Source organism: Panthera onca, chromosome E3 (assembly GCF_046562875.1).
Source record: "Panthera onca isolate mPanOnc1 chromosome E3, mPanOnc1 haplotype 2, whole genome shotgun sequence".
Taxonomy (NCBI): domain Eukaryota; kingdom Metazoa; phylum Chordata; class Mammalia; order Carnivora; family Felidae; genus Panthera; species Panthera onca.
Window position 1 is genome coordinate 34,464,065 of NC_138354.1, and position 20,558 is coordinate 34,484,622.

Here is a 20,558-nt window from a genome sequence, read left to right on the forward strand (position 1 = left end):
CCGCAGGCCCGCCGCGGCCGGCCAGGCCTCCCGCCCGCCGCGCCCGGCCCGAGGCGGGGCTGACTCCGCGGCCCCCGCCCGGCCGCCCTCCGCCCCCGGCCGGCCCGCGGCCCCGCAGCCCCGGCCCCGGCCCCGGCGGCGGGAGGCGGGCCCCGCGGCGGCGGCGGCGGCGGCGGCGGCCGCAGCGAGCGACGAGGCCGCCCGGCCCGGCCCGCCGGCCGCCCGCCCGCCTCGGCGCCGAGATTGGGCGAATCGCGAGCAAGTACGTGCGCGTCTCCCTGCCGCCGCCGCCGCCGCCGCCGCCGCCCGCCGCGGGCCGCCCCGGGGCCGCCGCCGCCGCCGACGACGCGCGGGAGGAGGAGGAGGAGGCCGCCCCGCCGCCGCCGCCGCCGCCGCCGCCCCGGCTCGCCGCCGCCGCCGCCCGCCCGCCGGGCCCGCAGCCCGGGCTCCCGGCCGCAGGCGAGGCCCAGGCCGCGGCCGACATGAACCACCAGCAGCAGCAGCAGCAGCAGCAGCAGAAAGCGGGCGAGCAGCAGCTGAGCGAGCCCGAGGACATGGAGATGGAAGGTGAGGCCCGCGGACCGGCCTCGGCGGGGCCGGGGGGCGCCTTCCATTGTGGCCGGGGGGAGCCGCGGGAGCCACGCGAGGGGCTCGCCATCTTTAAGCAGGCCCCGGCGGCCGCGGGCCTGGGCCTGGGCCGGGCCGGGCGAGGCTGCACCGTCATGCCGGGCCCGCGCGCGCTGGGGGCGGCCGGCGGCCCCCTGCCCGGCTCATTGTCCGGGGCGCCTTCCGGCACAAAGCGCCTGGATCCCGGGCTTGTGAATGAGGGCGCCCTGGCCGCCCGAGGGACGCAGGCGTGCTCCGGGGCTGCTGGCGGCCGTCGGGTCGGGAGCCGGGCTCCGGGGGGGGGGGGGGTGGGGGGTGGGGAGAAGGTGGGGTGTGGGTGGGGGCGGGCCGTGCCCCGTGGCGGGCGTCCCCGGGATCTGCCTCGCCTGGCCCGGTTCTGGCCGGCGAGCTTGGGGAGCGCTCGCCCTCCGTGGACGCGGGGCTCGCCCGCACCTGCTCGCGTGCGCTCCCCCGGAGCGCCCACCGGGGCTGCGAGGCGTTCCCCCGGATCCCTTTAAAACGGCAATTCCTAGCGTCGGGCTTCATTTTGGAACAACACCTGCAAGGAAGGCACATGTTCTCCGCCTTGGGACTGGCCCCGAGTTCTGAGCCGGACGCTCTCTGTTTCTACTTACCTGTTTGGGCGGGGGGCGGGGAGGGGAGAGTTTGGTTACCCGACTGTGTGCGGTGCAGTCAGCATCCGGCCAGGTGTGTGTTTGCAACTGCGCGAGAGCCCCGCCGCACATGGCTACCTACAGCCGAATCAATCCTGACTCCAAAAGTAACTTAATTTTCTGCCCTTCTGGCAGCAGTTTCCTCAGGTACTTCCAGATACGGGGTCTTGGTTATAAAGGTTTGATGTCAAGAGTCTTTGGTTTACATATTTCGGGCAAGTTGGCCATTGGAAGGCATCTTTTAGTTCTCGTGGCCCCAAGTGTTTAAAAGAGCAAAGTCAAAGTAGTCTGGAAAAACAGCTTTTTTACCTGACTTAAGGGGTCAGACCGGCAGGAGCCAAAAAAGGGGGTAGCTAAGTGAAGTGGGCACTGAATGTTCTTAGTTTGCTTTTAGCCAGCGATCTCGGGTTGCATAAATGAATGGAACCTTGCTCAGGAAGCTGAGGCAAAGGACCACATTTGTCCTGTCGGGTGGCTACACGTGTGGGGCACTGCCTGCCACCCTGGTTGGTGGGAACACTTAACCATGACTGGTGTTCCCCTGTGAATGACGTACTGCCAGTAATTGGATGTTCACTGAAAAAAATGGCTTGCCAGATTGCAAAAGGCAAAGTGGTGGAAATGCCTGCAGAAAGCACTTCCCAGTGGTACTTAACAATGGGCAGTCGTGGGGGACAGGAGAGCAGAGTCCGCGCCAAGGACCGGGCTATGTATTTCCTTTGGCTTCAGGAAGGCAGTAGCTTCACGAAGCTTTTGGCATGTGTGATTAAACCAGCTAGTTGCAGGAATATGTTGCTGAGACAATTTTGGGTATTCCTTTTATGCCACATAACCAAACAGGTTGCTTTTCAGTCCCTCCCCCCCTTTTTTTTTTTGAATAGCGCTCCATCAAGACAAAAATCCAACAGTGCTAGCATCCTGATTTCCCCTATATGTCGTTTTACCCCTTTTCCAAGTGTTTTAAAATAGTAGTGAGAAGCAGTAAAGATGGACATCACTGAAGGACCTATTTCTGATGCAGAACCGTCTTTGGGGAAATTGTCATGCCCCGAGTTCTGCGGACTTTTCTGTAAGATTGGAGAGTGTTGAAGGGTACTGGAAGAATTTTCAGAAATCCACAGTTCCAAGAAATCCACACACTCTATGCTTGCAAGATGACTTCCTTTTCTCATGGAGTTTTATTTTCATATCAAAGTTCGTATTGGAAAGGTCACCCCTGAAATCATTAATCTGCGAATTTACTGGAATCTCAAAATTGGAGGGGAAGGTTGCGGTTATTAATGCTGATTTCTAAAACTTGAGAAAACTTGTTTCTTTTGAGTGGATCTCTGTCCCAAATTCATTATCCCACCGATACCTTGCCTCTGTAGGACTTGGGATTGTCAATTCCCTGTGAGCACCGACAGGTGTGTGGTTCACAAAGCTGCCTGTGTCTTAGGCAATCTATCAGCCTTTATTAAGCTTCCCACTCCTGAAATGTGCTGGCTTTAAATATTGTAGTTTAGGATCAGGAAGAGGGGAAGAATCCTTCCTACTAAAAAGCCATCAGGGTGGGATTTAGTGACAGTCAACTCCATTTGGCTTCACGTGCCAGGTTATGCTAGTGCCTTGAACCTGCCCTGAGTCCAATAGAACTGGCAGCTGGTAGCAGTTAGGGTTCTGATCAGCTTGAGGAAGGGAAGGCTTTGTCAATGAGGAGCATCCTACCTGCCCCTCCTGGGCAGGGCCGTTTCGGAGGAGCTTGGGAGACTGGTTAGGTCGGTTGTTCTTTCCTATCAGTAGGTCAGTGTTAGTTTGCTCTCTTTCTCACTCCACTTCTCTGGGATTGCATTTGCTTTTGACGGAACTTTGCTCGGTCCTTGCGTATCTGCTGTAGAATAACAATGCTCACGCTTCGTTATTTTAAAAATGACTTGTTCTGAGCAGTTGCGAAAGTTAGAAAGGGTGAAGGGCAGAGAGGGAAGAGACGAGGGACAGGACGGCAGTTCATGGGGTCGGACCCCATGCCTCCTCTAGGTCCCGAAGCAGTTGATCACACGTTTCAAGTGGGGAGGCACACGCGGTGGCGGTGGTGTTATTCGGTCTGGCCAGGAAGGAATTCACTTAGCAGTTTATTCCTTGTCTAACTCAGAGGAGGTGCGGGCCGAGGGCCTGAAGGAGCGACTTGCGCAGGCCTCTGCCCTCTGAGTACTTGGAGCGGTGATCATCTGGTCAGTGCTGTGCCCTGTCCAGTCAACAGGAAGTTTTCCCAAGGCCCTTGCTTCTGCTGCATAGACGGGCCAGCACAAATGTAAATACCCTGATGTTTGTTCCCTGCTTCTTCGGCCCCTGTGAGCAGTCTCCGTTGCAGAGTGTGATCTCTTAGACTGTTGGGGACAGACAGTTTTGTTTGACCTCGGTACAACACTCAGACCACTGCCGTTGGGACACCAAGCTGGGAGCAAATCAGTGAGTCATCTGCAGTTTGCAAAGAATTGATCATTGACTTCAGTGTTTTTGGTTGGGAAGAGGCAGCACTGGTGGATTTCTTTTTCTTTCAAACTTTCGTGGGGAGGTGGAGTTTCGAGTTACCCTTGTGCTAAGGCAGGTTTGGGAGTGAAAGGGAGTTTCCTTGCACACACGCACCCAGATAAACCAAACCGGGCACATTTTATTCTGTCTAAAATGCAAGTTGCCTTTTCAGATAGCCCTGTAACAAGACAAAAATCACGGGAATCCCTATTTTTCTCTCGCGTTAGCCTTGGTTGGTAAAACAACCGCGAAGCTACAAGATGAAAGTCAACTTAGAGAACCCAGAAGAAATACAGAAAAAAATTAGGCCAAACCTGGAAATGTCTGACTCTGAGCCTGGCAGGTTTTGGTAGGATTGGAAGTTACTCCCCACAGGCATCAACCCTCTCGATTTTCTCAGGCTGCTGATTTTGATGATCTGGGAACAAATAAAAGCTTGCTAACAGCAAATATGGGAAGAAAGTGAGTACCTTCCTCCTTGATTTTTATTTTTATTTTTATTTTTATTTTTTTGCAGTCAGCTTGGTGGAAAGGGAGAAAGGGGCCGCTGAGTTCCAGCTCCTCGTGGTGCGGCAGTATGGTGGCTTGAGCACAGGCTTTGGGCCAGACCTGAGTTTGAGTGTGGACTTTGCCATTTAATTGTGTGACAAGAGCACAGAGCTCTTGTAAAGTACTGTGCAGAGAACTGGGAGTGTGGATGTTCAATTCGTGGGGTTCCTGGGACAGTGGAGCCTTGCACGGGAGGAAGCGATCGACTTAGGACCAGAGCATGGCATACACAGGTAGGGCAGGTTGTGATTTTCCGTGGTGTGCAGAAATGTCCTACGGTGATTATGTCCTAGTGTGGACTAGGAAGAAAACAGGACCAGCCTCAATCTAAGCAGCATTATGGAATTCTGGGCTTGAGATGCCTAAAGAGGTACTTAAGGTTAATGGTATAATATTTTAAGAAACATCTGTGGATGACAGAGGACACGAGTGGACTTGGGGCGCTGACACACGGGCACTGAAGTGTGCTCAGCTCAGTGGCCCTGTGATAAAGAGTATTCCTGTTCTGGGAAAAGTTTTAGAGCATGTAATGATGATTTGAGGTTGAGAATCAGGTCACCCAGTCTCCACACTTCGGGAGTTGGCCTTGAATTCTTCTCTCTGGATCCCCACATCCTGTTACCAAGCCCTTTGGTTTCAGCCACCACCCTAAATGAGGCCCCTGTTGCCTCATGCTGGGACTTTGCAATAGCCTTCTTGCTGGTGTCTGCTTCCATCCCTCCCGAACCTCACACGGCTCGTGCAGCTCTTTGAAAGTAGACTGCCCGCAGGACCGCTTGGCCCCTTCACCGCCCTGCTTTAGGGGGGCGCAGGTGTGCTGTATGTGGGGAGTCACACAGTCCCGTGTAGGCCATCAGAGTCCTCAGGATTGGCCTTGGCCTTCTTTGTGCTTTGGGGTCCGAACACACACAGGCTGGTGCTTCCTGGGGGGCAGCCCCGGCTTTGGGGCCTTGCATAGACACCGATGGCTTCTCTTTTGGGAATGCACACAGGATGGATACCCCAGGACAGGGGTTCAAAACCTGTTCCCATGCCACCTTCTCCCTAAACCTTTCTGGTTGCCACGGCTGTTTGGCTTGCACTGGAGTCCCGTAGACCGTGGTTGTCCCTCGCATACCCCTCTCTTCCTCAGTGTTGGCTTGTTAGTGTGGAAGGTGACCGTCTCCTGTTCTTTTTTTTGTTGTTTTGTTGTTCAATGTACTCGTGGGGGATATTCATGCAGGAAAAAGCAATTCTAAGGCTAAACGGTACAACAGGAGGCGGCTGGCTGGCAAGGTGGTGTGTGAAAGAGAAAGCCGAAGCCATAAACTGATGTTGCTTTGATAGCTGCTAATTCAGTTTTATTGCTTTTAACGTAAGTTGCTTCAGATGGCATTTTTGATCCTTTTGGAAGGAGGAGCTCATTTCTGTTTTCCAGACCAGGGTGTTGACGGGTCTATATAAATTACTGACTGTTTCTTCTGAGTATTTTAAAATTTGGTTTTGTTACTCTTTTGGTTTTTTGGATGAGTAGTATGTAGCCTGAGTCTTTTTGTTTGATTTCCAAGGCAAAGGGATCTTACTCTGGAGACAAAGAGTTGTAACGAGGCACTTCTTGACACGTACCGTGACAGAGTTGACTGTTCAATGTCACCTGCTTCGTGAACTTGTCCTGAACTTACTTGGACTTAAGAAAGTTGGAGGAAGCAGGATTTTAAGTGTCACGCGTAGGCAGGAAAGTCAGTTATGCCATTTTTCTAGTAAGTTAACACATGCCTTGGCTAATGAGAAGTCAGACGTGTTGAAATTCTCTTGAAGAGAAGCAGGCCTACTTCTGAGGGTTGGTGAATTAGAACTTGGAAGTTGGGAATGGGGGTAATGAGAGAGTCAGGAAATACATGGACCTGGGCAAGAGCTGAATGCTTCCAGAACATGGGGACGACGGGGCTAAGTGGGAGTCGAGCAGGAGATGGGGGAGGGAGAGCTCGAGGGCTGCACCCTGAGAAGTGGTGGCACGGCGTGTTGTTGGGGTGGCAAGAGCTGGGGTTGGAAGGCCTCTGGGGGTAACGGAGCACGGTGCTCCTCGCCCCGCCCGGTGGGCCCTACCTGGCTCCTGTGCTGCTTGTCGCCAGCTCAGTTCTTAGGCCAGCCTGGAGGTGTGGAGACTGCGCAGGTCACCGCTGCTAATGTGGACACACATGCCCAGGGGGGCCCGTGTCCTTTGGAAGAGAACAGGTTACCTGCCTGAGGGAGCTCTAGTCCACCGTTTGCCACGTGAGTGGTCAGAGTCTCAGGGTGGCTCAGGTCGATCCTTTTTTTTTTTTGGTCGGGTGTGGGGGAGGGGGTCATTGAGAGTCTGAAAGCTAGGGAGGAGGAGGTTCCCTTGTGTGACCACAGCGGTTCTGTGTGATTCTCCTGCCTGGCATAGAATATTCAAAGCCTAGGTCCTCCGGTTTTGATTCCGTGCCAGTGACTAAATTGGTTTTCCTGACATCCTGATACTGGTAGGACTCTTGTATCGTGTGCCAGCCCTCAGCATATCCACCTGGGGAAGGCCTTGCTCTCACAGTAAGTTGCTAAACTGGCCTCTGGTGTGAGTTTACGAGAGTGGCCTGTCTTGTAGAGTGTGATACGCTCCAGGGTGTAGCCACAGGTGTCTGGGTGGAACTAAAACTTCTCTTGGCCACCCCTCCTGCCACCCGATTCATAGTACTTTCAGAAGGAGTTGATGGGGGATTTTCCGGGGGAGACCCTGTCCAGTGGCTCTAATGTGTTGGCTGAGCAAACCCCATCACTGCGGGGTCCCTTATAAAAGGACTTATGGGCCCCGTACCTGGAGTTGGAAGTATGTTTCATCAATGCGACTTTCGGGAATAGGTTCTGTTTCAAGGCTCTTAATTGACCCTGTGCAGTGGCTGTCTTAAAACGAGTGCGTGTAACAGTTCTTAACTGTCGGTGTGGTTATGCAGCCTAGCTTCTCTTAGTGTTGGGTGGATGATTTTGAAGTGCCTGCTTCTTGCATTCGGTGGTTTAGATCACCATGGAGGAGACATTATTCAGTCAAAGAAACTGTATGTGAAGTGGTTAAAAACATTCCTCAGTCCATAGTGCTGTTTTGTCTCCATCATGGACATTTACAAGAATTGTCCCCAAAGATTCTCAGCCTTTCTCTCTTCTATGCTGAGTGTGTAAGGATTAAGAGGATGCACAAATCGGGTGGAAAAGCCTGACTCGCAGAATGCCCTCAGAAGCAGCTGGTGGGGGCGTGGGTTGCTGTGGCCCCTTTGTGAGCCCCAGCCTTTGGGCTGACTCTCCCACTCGAGACTGGGAACGGTAGTGGCTGAGGGGTTGCTTGTCCTGGGTTGGACTGGAGTGGGGTGCTGTCCTAGCCAGGATTCCTCATTTCTCCGAAGCACTCCAGGTCTCCTCCTGGTTCTGATGAGAACAAACTGAGATCAGGTTCCTTCTTAGGCCCATCTTTCTCCAGAAATCCACTTGTTTTCATATGGGGGCGGGGGGGAGGAGATGCCACATGGGTATAAGGACCCGTGCAGTGCATTACAGTGGCCACCAGCCCTGCAATTTTAGGTTTAAAATAAAATTGGGGCGCCTGGTTGGTACATTTGATGGAGCATGCAACTCTTGATCTGGGGGTCATGAGTTCTAGCCCGTTGTTGGGTGTAGAGTTTACGTTAAAAAAATTAGGGGCACCTGGGTGGCTCAGTTGGTTGAGTTGTCTGACTTTGCCTCAGATCATGATCTCGAAGTTTGTGGTTTCGAGCCCCCCATCAGACTCTGTACTGACAGCGTGGAGACTGGAGCCTGCTTTGGATTCTGTGTCTCCCTCTCTCTCTCTGCCCCTCCTCCACTCATGCTCTGCCTCTCTCAAAAGTAAATATTAAAAAATTAAAAAAATTTAAATTAATCCTATTCCTTAACTGACTTGCCATATTAAAAAATGTTTTTACTAGCCACATTTCAAGTGATGAATAACCACACGTGGCTGGTGGCCACCATGTTGGACAGTGCAGGTACAGGGTACTTCTGGCAACGGCAGAAAGTGTTAGTGGCCGGTGCTGGCCTAAATGATCTGGTTGGATCCTTGGCTGGTGGTGTTTCTGGAAGCATTGGTATCACATTGAATGTTGGGAAGTGTTCTGGGAGAGCTCAGTTAAAATGAATAAAATAATTCTTGGGCAAACCCTATAGAGCTAGCTTCTCCAGTTATTTGTGGTGAAGAACCAGGTTTTTTCTTTAATTTCTAGTCCACTGTGGACATTCTAGACTGTATTTTGTAGAAATACAGTGCCAACAAACGATGTAAGTGAAATACAAGTAAACCTACAAAATACGAGCCCAAGTTTATTATTAATTCAACAAATGTACAGTTAACTGTTGAAATCAGTGATTAGAACAAACATACATCCTAAGAAAGAAAATTACAGAAACCGTTTGTGTTCATTGAAAGTGTGTGTCTAGACCATGAGTATAGAGAGACCCTATTACACTGGTAACTGCCCGTCGGTCCGCTCTGGTAACCAAACCCGACTTTGTGTGAAGTCGAAACCCCCACGTCGAGAGCCTCCATGTGTAGTTCTTAAAGTAACAAATGATCTCGCTTCTGCTGCTCATGGGGGGTGATGTTTATCCCTAGTGTTTCTGTTTTGCTAATACTCCTGCGAATTCAGTGCTAGAGAGGTACACCGAGAATGGGGGAGATTTTTAAAGTGATTTTCTAGAATTTCTCTGTGGACAGCTTCAGCTGTATCTTATAAGCTCAGAGCTAAGTTCTCTTTTGTTCAAAGAAGTGGATTGCGGATCATATCTACTTTGGGGTTGCAGTTAACAAATGAACTCTGAAGTCTCGCAGGGTGTAATGTGGTCCCGTGTGACAGGCCCCTGCTTGGGTGTTGCGGGAAAGTCACATCACTGGAAAGTTCCTACATTCGATCTTCATTGTGGTTAGGTGCACAGAGGGGCACCTGTTCGCCGACCCTGTGCAGGGCTTCTCGTTTTTAGCCCTGTCCTCTTGGTCTTCTTGTCTGGCTTCCAGAGGGACCAGGAATGGAGGCTTGCATTCTCGCAGCAGCAGAGGTGATCTGTTGTGGTTCTCACAGAGCCTGGTTAGCGGGGCTCCTGTGTACCAGACATGTCCTGCCTACGGAGGGCCGGAGTTCAGGTGCCAGGTGCACATGTGCATGGGAGGGCCTCCGTGAAGGGCTCCGAAGGGGTGGTGGACAGGAGGTGGCCCGCCACATAGTAGGGACGGGACTGGCTCCCCTGGGAAGGGTGAGTCAGCAGAGGCTTTCCTGAGGGGGGCACATGACCGGTTTTGAGAAGGGGGCGCTGCGCTGGAGTGGTCGGAGGCAGATGTCGAATAGCACAACAGGGTTGGTCGGATCGGGACCTGTGTGTCTGTGTCCGTGGTTTAGGGTCTGTGGTAGGTGGAATAATGGCCCCCACAGATGTCCCTGTCCTAATCCCCAGAGCCAGCAACTGTATTGCCTTACGTTGCAAAGGTAAGTGTCCCTCATGGGGAGAGTATCCAGTGCTGCCCAGGTGGGCCTGGTGTAATCCTAAGGGTCCTGAGGTTGCCGTGTGGGTGGTGTGGGGTGGGAAGGCCTTGTTGGCTCTGAGGATGGAAAGGGGAGCCAAGGAATGGGGAGGTCTCTAGAAGCTGGAAAAGGCAAGAAAATAGATTTCTCGGGGTACCTGGGTGGCTCAGTAGGTTAAGCATCTGACTTCGGCCCAGGTCATGATCTCCCAGTCCGTGGGTTCAAGCCCTGCATCGGGCTCTTTGCTGACAGCTCGGAGCCTGGCGCCTGCTTCAGATTCTGTGTCTCCCTCTCTCTCTGCCCCTCTCACCCCTTCATGCTCTGTCTCTGAAAAATGAATAAACTTTAAGAAAGAAAGAGGGAAGAAAGAAAAAGAAAGAAAATAGATTTCTCCTTTGGAGCCTGCGGAAGCTACACAGCCCTGCTGACACCTTGATTTCAGCCCAAGGAGCCCAGTGTTCAGACTTCTAATCTCCAGAGCAAAGAATAAGGGTGTGTTGTTTAGGCCACTAAGTTTATAGTAATAAGTTCCAGCAGCCATCTGAAAGTCATAGCGGTCCAGGGAGGTGGGTGAGGAGCAGGTGTGTGCCCGATATTTGTAGCTGGCCTTGAACCTGTAGGGGGCTTTGGTGAAGCTTGATGAGTGCGAGGCTGCCCACCCTCACTGAGGACCCCTCACTCTGTTCTGGGCCACGTGATGTGCGGGCTCTCCGAGATGGCTGTATCATCATCCCTGCTTCATAGCAAAGCAGAACAAGACACCGAGTTACTCAGGGTCAGTAATGGGATTTGAACCCGTGCAGTCTGGCCTCACAGCCGATGGTGATTCGTCAAACCCAGTAGACCCCGTGGGTCGTGAAAGACGTGGTTACTGCTTCTTAGCTGAAACACCTCTGCTGCCTTCTCCCGCGTTCCTTCCCTCGCCAACCCTGAATGGTGTGCTGCAGTCTGTCTTCCTGGTTGAGCGTTTTTGTGTGGTTCACCACACGCTTTGAATATAGAAAGTAGCTCACTGCCAGAAGTGGTTGGGGTCACGTGTACAGCTCAGCAAGTGGATGTGTGGGTCAAGAACATACAGAGCAGAATATTATGTGCTTTCAGGGCAGGTGCCTCCCTCCTTGCGAGAATAGAATTGAAGTAACTGAGTCGGGTATTCAGTAACTGTTACATACTGAGATCCCTAGCTGAAATGGATCATCCCTAAAGCAAACCATTTGGGACTCTGCATATATGGAGAGGTGAAAAGTTGAGAAGGTTTATTAGCAGGGGCTCAGGACGTAAACATACTGCATTTCAGAGTTTCTGATTCTGTGGAGCTGGGTACCAGAGCCCCAGATTCCTTTTCCTTTTTTTTGTTTAGTATTTTTTTGTTAAGTTTAAAAAAAATTTTTTTTTAATGTTTTTATTTATTTTTGAGACAGAGACAGAGCATGGGTGGGAAAGGGGCAGAGAGAGAGGGACACAGAATCCGAAGCAGGCTCCAGGCTCTGAGCTGTCAGCACAGAGCCCGACGCAGGGCTTGAACCCACAAACCGTGAGATCATGACCTGAGCCGAAGTCAGGTGCTCAACCAATTGAGCCACCCAGGCGCCCCCCCCCCCCCTTTAATGTTTGTTTATTTTTGAGATAGTGCCAGCAGAGAGACGGGGAGGGGCAGAGAGAGGGAGACAGAGGGATCAGAAGAGGAGTCTGCGCTGACAGCAGCAAGCCCAATGTGGGGCTCAAACTCACAAACTGTGAGATGGTGACCTGAGCCGGTTGGACACTCAGTGGCTGAGCCACCCAGGCATCCCAGAGACCCAGATTCCTTAACCAGGTGGGTGCTGAAAGAAACAGGGTGACCTAAGAGGCCATCCTCCTTGCCTCATAGCCACCACCTAGCCGTGTGGCATTGCTTTTATGGCATATATTGAATATTTTTTTTGGGGGGGAGCCCTCTTCCCCTGACAGGGAATGCGACGGGAGAAAAAAAAAGACACACACACACAGACACACACACAATTTGTAGGCTTTGGGAAGCATGTTTAGTTTGGAAAGTGATTGCAGCAGTCAACGTCTATAGAATAGTTTTAAGAAACCCTAACATGGCTTCATGCAAGTCTTTGCATCTTGGACACAGCCGTGCGCTCCCACCAACCATAGGTGGGCGCTGGTGGTCCTCTTGGTTGCTAGCTCCGCTCCATTGCCGTGGGGTGATGTGAAAAGCACGGTTCCTGCCCCTTTAAGTCTTCAGGACGATTCACTTCGTTGTTAATTACCTTGGAGTGTATATGGGGAAGGGGAGAACTAGCACTGCAGATCTAAACGTTTTAGGGTCAGTAGTTCCTTGGAAATCAGAGGCTCTTATTTAAAATCTAATTTCTATTTTGGGGCGCCTGGGTGGCGCAGTCGGTTAAGCGTCCGACTTCAGCCAGGTCACGATCTCGCGGTCTGTGAGTTCGAGCCCCGCGTCAGGCATCTGGGCTGATGGCTCGGAGCCTGGAGCCTGTTTCCGATTCTGTGTCTCCCTCTCTCTGCCCCTCCCCCGTTCATGCTCTGTCTCTCTCTGTCCCAAAAAAAAAAAAAAAAAGTTGAAAAAAAAAAAAAAGTTGAAAAAAAAAATTAAAAAAAAAAATAAAATCTAATTTCTATTTTGATGAAGTTAGGTCCAATCATTTTTTATTTATTTTTTTTTTATTTTTTATTTATTTTTTATTTTTTTATTTTTTATTTTTTTTTATTTTTTAATATATGAAATTTACTGTCAAATTGGTTTCCATACAACACCCAGTGCTCATCCCAAAAGGTGCCCTCCTCAATACCCATCACCCACCCTGCCCTCCCTCCCACCCCCCATCAACCCTCAGTTTGTTCTCAGTTTTTAACAGTCTCTTATGCTTTGGCTCTCTCCCACTCTAACCTCTTTTTTTTTTTTTCCTTCCCCTCCCCCATGGGTTTCTGTTATGTTTCTCAGGATCCACATAAGAGTGAAACCATATGGTATCTGTCTTTCTCTGTATGGCTTATTTCACTTAGCATCACACTCTCCAGTTCCATCCACGTTGCTACAAAAGGCCATATTTCATTTTTTCTCATTGCCACGTAGTATTCCATTGTGTATATAAACCACAATTTCTTTATCCATTCATCAGTTGATGGACATTTAGGCTCTTTCCATAATTTGGCTATTGTTGAGAGTGCCGCTATAAACATTGGGGTACAGGTGCCCCTATGCATCAGTACTCCTGTATCCCTTGGATAAATTCCTAGCAGTGCTATTGCTGGGTCATAGGGTAGGTCTATTTTTAATTTTCTGAGGAACCTCCACACTGCTTTCCAGAGCGGCTGCACCAATTTGCATTCCCACCAACAGTGCAAGAGGGTTCCTGTTTCTCCACATCCTCTCCAGCATCTATAGTCTCCTGATTTCTTCATTTTGGCCACTCTGACTGGCGTGAGGTGGTATCTGAGTGTGGTTTTGATTTGTATTTCCCTGATGAGGAGCGACGTTGAACATCTTTTCATGTGCCTGTTGGCCATCCGGATGTCTTCTTTAGAGAAGTGTCTATTCATGTTTTCTGCCCATTTCTTCACTGGGTTATTTGTTTTTCGGGTGTGGAGTTTGATGAGCTCTTTATAGATTTTGGATACTAGCCCTTTGTCCGATGTGTCATTTGCAAATATCTTTTCCCATTCCGTTGGTTGCCTTTTAGTTTTGTTGGTTGTTTCCTTTGCTGTGCAGAAGCTTTTTATCTTCATGAGGTCCCAGTAATTCACTTTTGCTTTTAATTCCCTTGCCTTTGGGGATGTGCCGAGTAAGAGATTGCTACGGCTGAGGTCAGAGAGGTCTTTTCCTGCTTTCTCCTCTAAGGTTTTGATGGTTTCCTGTCTCACATTCAGGTCCTTTATCCATTTTGAGTTTATTTTTGTGAATGGTGTGAGAAAGTGGTCTAGTTTCAACCTTCTGCATGTTGCTGTCCAGTTCTCCCAGCACCATTTGTTAAAGAGACTGTCTTTTTTCCATTGGATGTTCTTTCCTGCTTTGTCAAAGATGAGTTGGCCATACGTTTGTGGGTCTAGTTCTGGGGTTTCTATTCTATTCCATTGGTCTATGTGTCTGTTTTTATGCCAATACCATGCTGTCTTGATGATGACAGCTTTGTAGTAGAGGCTAAAGTCTGGGAGGTCCAATCATTTTTTAAAATTGTTTCTTAATGTTTATTTGTTTTTGAGAGAGAGAGAGACAGAGCCCGATCAGGGAAGGGCCAGAGAGAGACGGAGACACAGAATCCAAAGCGGGACCAGGCTCTGGGCTGACATCAGGGAGCCTGATGCAGGGCTCAAACCCGTGAGCCGTGAGATCATGACTTGAGCTGAAATTGGATGCTTAACTGACTGAGCCACTCAGGCACCCTGGTCCGATCAATTATTTGAAGGTCTCTTGGTTTTCTTGAAGTACTCTTTTCATTTTCGGTATGTTATCAGAAGCCATTTGGTCGTATGATTGTGCGTTAGAGCAGAAAGTGTCTGTCATGCCCCTGCTCTACCGATGAAGAAACCAAGGCTCTGAGGGATGGAATGGTTTCTAGATTCACATTGCCCAGTGTTGTAGCCGGTATTCACTCATGACTGAGTGAGTAGATTTAGGCTAATAAAAATTAAGTAAAATTAAACATTCAGTTACTTAGTCTCACGAGCTGTCGTTCGAGGGCTTCATAGCCACCACATGTGGGTCGTGGCTTTGGTATTGGACAGCGCAGCTGTCTATGGAGCATCTCCATTAGCACAGAAATTTGATGGGCAGGGATGCTCTGGACCCAACCTGTGGACTGGATTTTAGCTCTGCCTCTCTAGTGCACACTGCCTTGAACAGGATCATCTAGAATAATGGGAAACCGAGCATTTTCTTCTGTCATTACTTAGGAAGAAGGTTCCCCAAAGCAGCTCATCATAGTGCATACTTGCTGGTAATCTTGGAATCACTGCTCAGGCACTGGGGATAGGGGTGGTTTCTCAAAGATGAAGAGGTGATAAGATGTCTTTGCTTAAGGAAAGTCAGCAGGATGTAGATAGGTCCCATGAGCACAGAATTCGTGCAGGATACAAAGTGATGAATGCCACAAGAGGTGAGGAGATAAGGCTCTGGAGGTGAAGAGAAAGATTACGTTGGCTGTGGGGGAAGCAGTGAGGTCTGGTACAGTGGTGTGGAGAGTGGGGTAGGAGGGCTGGCTGGGTGGTTAGGGTTTGAGTTCCAGGGAATTTGAGGTGAGAGCCAGAGGCAAGGCTTCCAGTAGGTGAAAATAGAGGCATCTTTGTATTTCCCGATATGTTCTTTGTGGTATAATTAACACACTGCGTGGTGTTTCTTTCCTTTTCTCCCCATCAGACTTTGAGATCAGGGGAATAGGGAAGAGTCTGGGTCATTTGCTGTGCCTCCATCCACAGTTTCTTTCCCACGTAGTACAAATAATCAGTAGTACAAAAAATGCACTGCATTTTTGTATTTTAGTTTCAGTCAGATGGGAACACGCCACAATATTTGCTAACTCTTAATTTTACCTGCTTTGGTAACAGTTAACAGAGGATTAGATTTGCACCTGCCCTTTTGTAAGTCTTTTTGATAAAACGTGTTAGTCACCATGATTTGAAAAAAATGTTAATGTTTGTTTATTTTTGAGAGAGACAGAGCACTAGCAGGGGAGGGGCAGAGAGAGAGGGAGACACAGAATCTGAAGCAGGCTCCAGGCTCCGAGCTGTCAGCACAGAGCCTGACTCGAACTCACAAACCGCGAGATCATGACCTGAGCCCAAGTCAGATGCTTAACCGATTGAGCCACCCAGGTGCCCCTAGTCATCATGATTTTTAATTTTTTTTAATGTTTTTTATTTTTGAGAGAGAAAGAGACAGAGTTGTGCGCAGGGGAGGTACAGAGAGAGAAGGAGACACAGAATCTGAAGCAGCCTCCAGGCTCTGAGCTGTCATCGCAGAGCCCAATGTGGGGCTCGAAGTCACAAACTCATGACCTGAGCCAAAGTTAGACACCCGTCTGATGTAGCCACTCAGGCACCCCCAAATTTCGAACATTTTCATTACTCCGAAAGGAAATCCTGTACTCATTAGGGACACTCCCCATCTCCCTACAGCCTAGGCAGCCGTCCGGCTCCTTTTTTTCAGATCTGCCCCTTCTGGGCCTTTGGTATAAATGGGATCCTGCATTGTGTGTGGTCTTTTGTGTCCAGCTTCTTGCACGGACTATCTCATCTTCAAGGCCTTTCGTGTTGTAGATGGGCCAGTGCTCCATCGAATGGGACCTCACCGTGATTTCTGTTGGAGCAAGAGGATGTGCGGGCTCCCATGATTCTGTCATCTGCAGTAGGTTTTATTTGATACGTTAAAAAATTCTTTTTCCTTTTAGGGTTTGGTTATTTTCCAGCGAGCGAGAGAGACAGAATACGAGTGGGGAGGGGCAGAAAAGGAGGGAGACCCAGAATCCCACGTGGGACTCGAACTCAGAGACCGTGAGATCATGACCTGAGCCGAATTTGGACTCTTAACTGAGCCGCCCAGGCGCCCCTTATTCAGTATGTTTTAAGGGGACTTGAAACCTTTCTGTGGCTGTGTATGTGCTTCACTACTAAATGAATGAACCGGGTGGCGCGGGGTGGGGCTCTCGGTGTCATTTGAGGGGTCGGTCGGAGCAGCAGCGGAGATGAGGGGTTGGTTAGATTTTACCATGCACAGCTGTGGGCGCCGCTGACCATCTGGTGACAAGGGATCTGGTGCTGGAGTCCACCGGGCGTGGGGTCTGAGGGGAGTTGAATGGGAAGCAGGGTGAGTGAGGCCGAGCTGGAACCACACCCCTGTGGGCCTCTCACCGCTTCCAGGTGCCGCTTCCAGGTGCCGTTCCGGAAGGGCCCAGAAGGCCGAGAAACCCCCAGGCATGAAGGAATGTGGGCTCCTTGACCGCCGCCTTGCCTTCCAGGTTGCGGGCGTGGTGGCTCCCAGGTGGGAGCTCTGCAGAGTAGGGCTTGTGATTCCAGTTTCGCTAGCCCCGCACAGCGCACATCCCCCACTCGGTCTGGTCTTTGGACTCAAACTGTTTTTGCTGTCAGGATCCTGTTACGCTTTTTAAAGAGATGAAAACCCCCAAGAGCTTTAAGTAGGTGGGTTGTGTCTGTCATCATTTGCCATATTAGAAACGAAACCTATGGCCCGTCTTCGTTGCTCATTTAAGAATAACAAACCATTATGTGGCAACACGAATAACATATGTTTTACAGGAAATAAATATTTTCCCAAACCAAATTCAATGAGCAATGGCATTATTTTTACGTTTTTACAAATGTCCTTATTGTCTGGCTTAATAGAAGGCAGCTGGGTTCTGTGCTCTCTCTGTTCTCTCAGCTTCTGCTTTCTGTCACTTGCTGCATGTATTGTGGCAGAAGCAGAAAAGCCAGGCTCACAGAGGCGTCTAGTTAATACAGGGGACAGTAGGTTAACAGCCTGTTCAGATAGTCGTAGCAGTTCTTTGGTACCACACCCAACTTTGGTAGCTTTTTAAAGTTGACTGCACTGTGCCAGTTCGAAACCCTGAAGATCGCTTTTCTGTTACATTAAAATTCACTGTTCTGTCTTGTACTTTGAATGGAGCTGTTCTATGCCATTCGGTGCTCATTTGGAAAATATTGATTCACTGAGTTGTCCAGGTCTTGTAAATGTTGACACATTTCATTGTGCAGCTGCATTTTAAAGCATTGAGCGTAGGGGCGCCTGGGTGGCTCAGTCAGTTAAGCGTCCGACTTCGGCTCGGGTTGTGATCTTGCGGTTCATGACTTTAAGCCCCGCGTCGGACTCTGTGCTGACAGCTCAGAGCCTGGAGCCTGCTTCAGATTCTGTCTCCCTCTCTGCCCTTCCCCTGCTCACACTCTGTCTCTGTTTCTCTCTCTCTCTCAAGGATAAACATTAAAAAGATTAAAAAAAAAAAACAAAACAAAACATTGAGGGGGGCACCCAGGTGGCTCAGTCAGTTGAGCATCCGACTTCTGCTCAGGTCATGATCTCGCTTGATGGGTTCAAGCCCCACATTGGGCTGTGTGCTGACAGTCTGGAGCCTGCTTTGGATTCTGTGTCTCCCCCTCTCTCTGCCCCTCTCCCGCTCATGCTCTGTCTCTCTCTATTTCAAAAATAAACATTAAAAAAAATAAATAAAACATTGAGTGTAAATGCATAAAATAACCCATTCATGTTTTATGCCCTTGTGCCTTGCTGTTACCTAATTGGGAACAGGGTTGTCCTTAGAGTTCTAGGAAGCTCATCCAGACAAAGAGGGCAGTGGCTTTTTGTTGTGTATGAAAAGTCTTAATACTTTTCGGCGGAGTGGGTGAAGAAGGTTGGGTGGTAACTAGGGTGGCTGGGTGGCCGCTGTGTGCGCATGAGCTAATGCCATGGGGCAGGAGCAGGCAGGAGTGGGTGTCCCTGCCCCCCCCCCCCCCCCCCCCCGCCCCTCACGCGATGTGGAAGCACCCTGACTGGGGAGTGGACTCCAGAACAGCTTTCCCCCTACTTAAAGGTGTATACAAGATGATGCTGTTATGATCAACAACAGATTTCGTGAGCGTTCAACGAGAGAGGGCTTAAGCCAAAAACAACTTGTGATTTTGATTATTTTCCTTCCTAGTCATAATGGCGACCATTCCACTTGTTAATATTTATTGTTTGTATCTCCCTCCCCCACTTCCTCCAGTTTCCAGTAGCTTGTGTGGAACAGAGCTTGTGTGGAATTCTTGGGGAAATCAGTCTGGATTTAAACATTGCTCGTAAAACGGCACACCTTGTTAAACGTGCTTCAGTTTATTGGCGCATAGTTTGTGCGTGTTAGGAAACCAGTGTTTCTGTCGATACTTTCTTTCACTTCTGTTCTGACCTCCCGCTTCCCTGGTTCCTTGCCACCTGCAGCTCCCTCTCCCCCAAGAAGAATAAATTTTGATGCAAACAATGGTGTACTGCTTTGTCGAAGACCATCTGAAGGTCTTGGGGCAAAGAAGGTTTGGACTCTCCATCTTTTCTATAAAATCTTTTACTTCTCTCTTCCCTAAGAGTTAAGAGATCTGAAACCATACATCAAGGGAGTATTTAAAGAGTCAGTAAATTATTTCTTCTCTCTGCCCTGCAGGTGATTTTTTTCCCTTTTGGTTTTTTAAGTTACTGTAAAGTAAGATTGACTTGGGGAGGGGATTCTGCGAATTTAACAGCTGTGTAGATTTGTGTCACCACTGCCACAATCAACATGCACAGTAGTTCACTCACTGCATGACCCCCCTCAAGTATTTCCTGTGCCGTCGCATCTTCCACTTGATGGGACCCCTGGCAACCACTGTTGTGTCCTCCGTCCCCTGCGGGTTCGTCATTTTGCAGATCTCATGTAAATGGAATCGCACAGCATGTAACTTTTTAGACTGGCTTCTTTCTTCAGGGTGTAGCATCTGGGTTCGGTGTGTCAGCGCTTCATTTCTTTTTATTGCTGAGCAGTCTTCCTTCCGGTGCATGGACGTACCACTGTTTATCCGTCCTCCCACTGCAGGACATCTGCATTGCCTCCAGTTATGTTTGGCAGTTATGAATGAAGACACTCTAAATATTAGTGGCAGGTTGCGTGTGGACATGAGTGTTCCTTTGTCTAGAGTAAGACGCAGAGTTGTTGGGCCATATGGCACAGTATGCTTAACCTTACAGAAGCTCTTACCCAGACTGCTTGCCATCCTGCATCCCATGCCAGTGTACGAGAGAGCCAGCTGACCCACGTCCTTGTCGGCACTTGATATTGTCGGTGTTTTAGGTTTTAGTCATCCTAATGGCAGTAGTATCTCACTGTGGTTTTTTTTTTTTTTTAATGTTTTTTTTTAATGTTTATTTATTATTGAGAGACAGAGAGACACAGAGCGTGAGCAGGGGAGGGGTAGAGAGAGGGGGAAACATAGAATCTGAAGTAGGCTCCAGGCTCTGAGCTGTCAGCACAGAGCCTGATGCGGGGCTCGAACTCACAAACTGCGAGATCATGACCTGAGCCGAAGTCGGTCGTCGCTCAACTGAGCCACCCAGGCGCCCCTCTCACTGTGGTTTTAATTTGCACACACCTAAGAGCTGACGGTCAAACAACTTTCCACGTGTTTATTTGCCATCCCTACACCCTGTTGGAAGTGTGTGTTCAAGTACGGGGTTGTTTTACTCCAGTCAAATGTTGAGAGCTCTTTGTGTATTTGGGACACAAGTCCTTTGTCAGAGAGGCAACTTGCACATGCATTTTCTCCTAATCCGTAGCTGTCTTTTCTCTTAATGGTATCTTTCTGGAGCAAAACTTAGTTTTAGTGAAGTCTTATTTGTTGAAATGTTCTTTTATGAATTCTTTGCCCCACACTGTGTGTTTTCTTCTTAAAGCCTTACATTGTTAAATTTTATAATTGTATCTAAGGTCCATTATGAGTTAATTTTTGTGTAAGGTGTGGGGTTGAGGTTCCTTGTTTTAGCCTGTGGACGTCCAGTTGTTCCTTTACCATTTGTTGTAAAGACTATCCCTTTTCCGTGGTCAACTTTCTCAAAAATAGTAACATTTGTGTGGGGGTCTGTTTCTGGACTCCCCAGTTGCATGCATCTGTGTGCTCATCTCTTTGCTAATACAACACTATGATTACTTTGCTTGTCGTGTTG

General features: G+C 49.6%; 1 protein-coding gene across 1 annotated transcript in view; it reads left to right on the top strand.

Annotated features, from left to right (window-relative positions):
- Positions 1-318: 318 nt before the first annotated feature.
- The window catches only part of USP7 (ubiquitin specific peptidase 7), a 66,522-nt gene continuing 46,282 nt past the window's right edge, over positions 319-20,558 (top strand). The window contains exon 1 of the mRNA XM_078439986.2: positions 319-567. Within this exon, the coding sequence (XP_078296112.2) occupies positions 483-567 (85 nt within the window). The 5' untranslated portion in view covers positions 319-482. The remainder of the gene's footprint in view (positions 568-20,558) is intronic.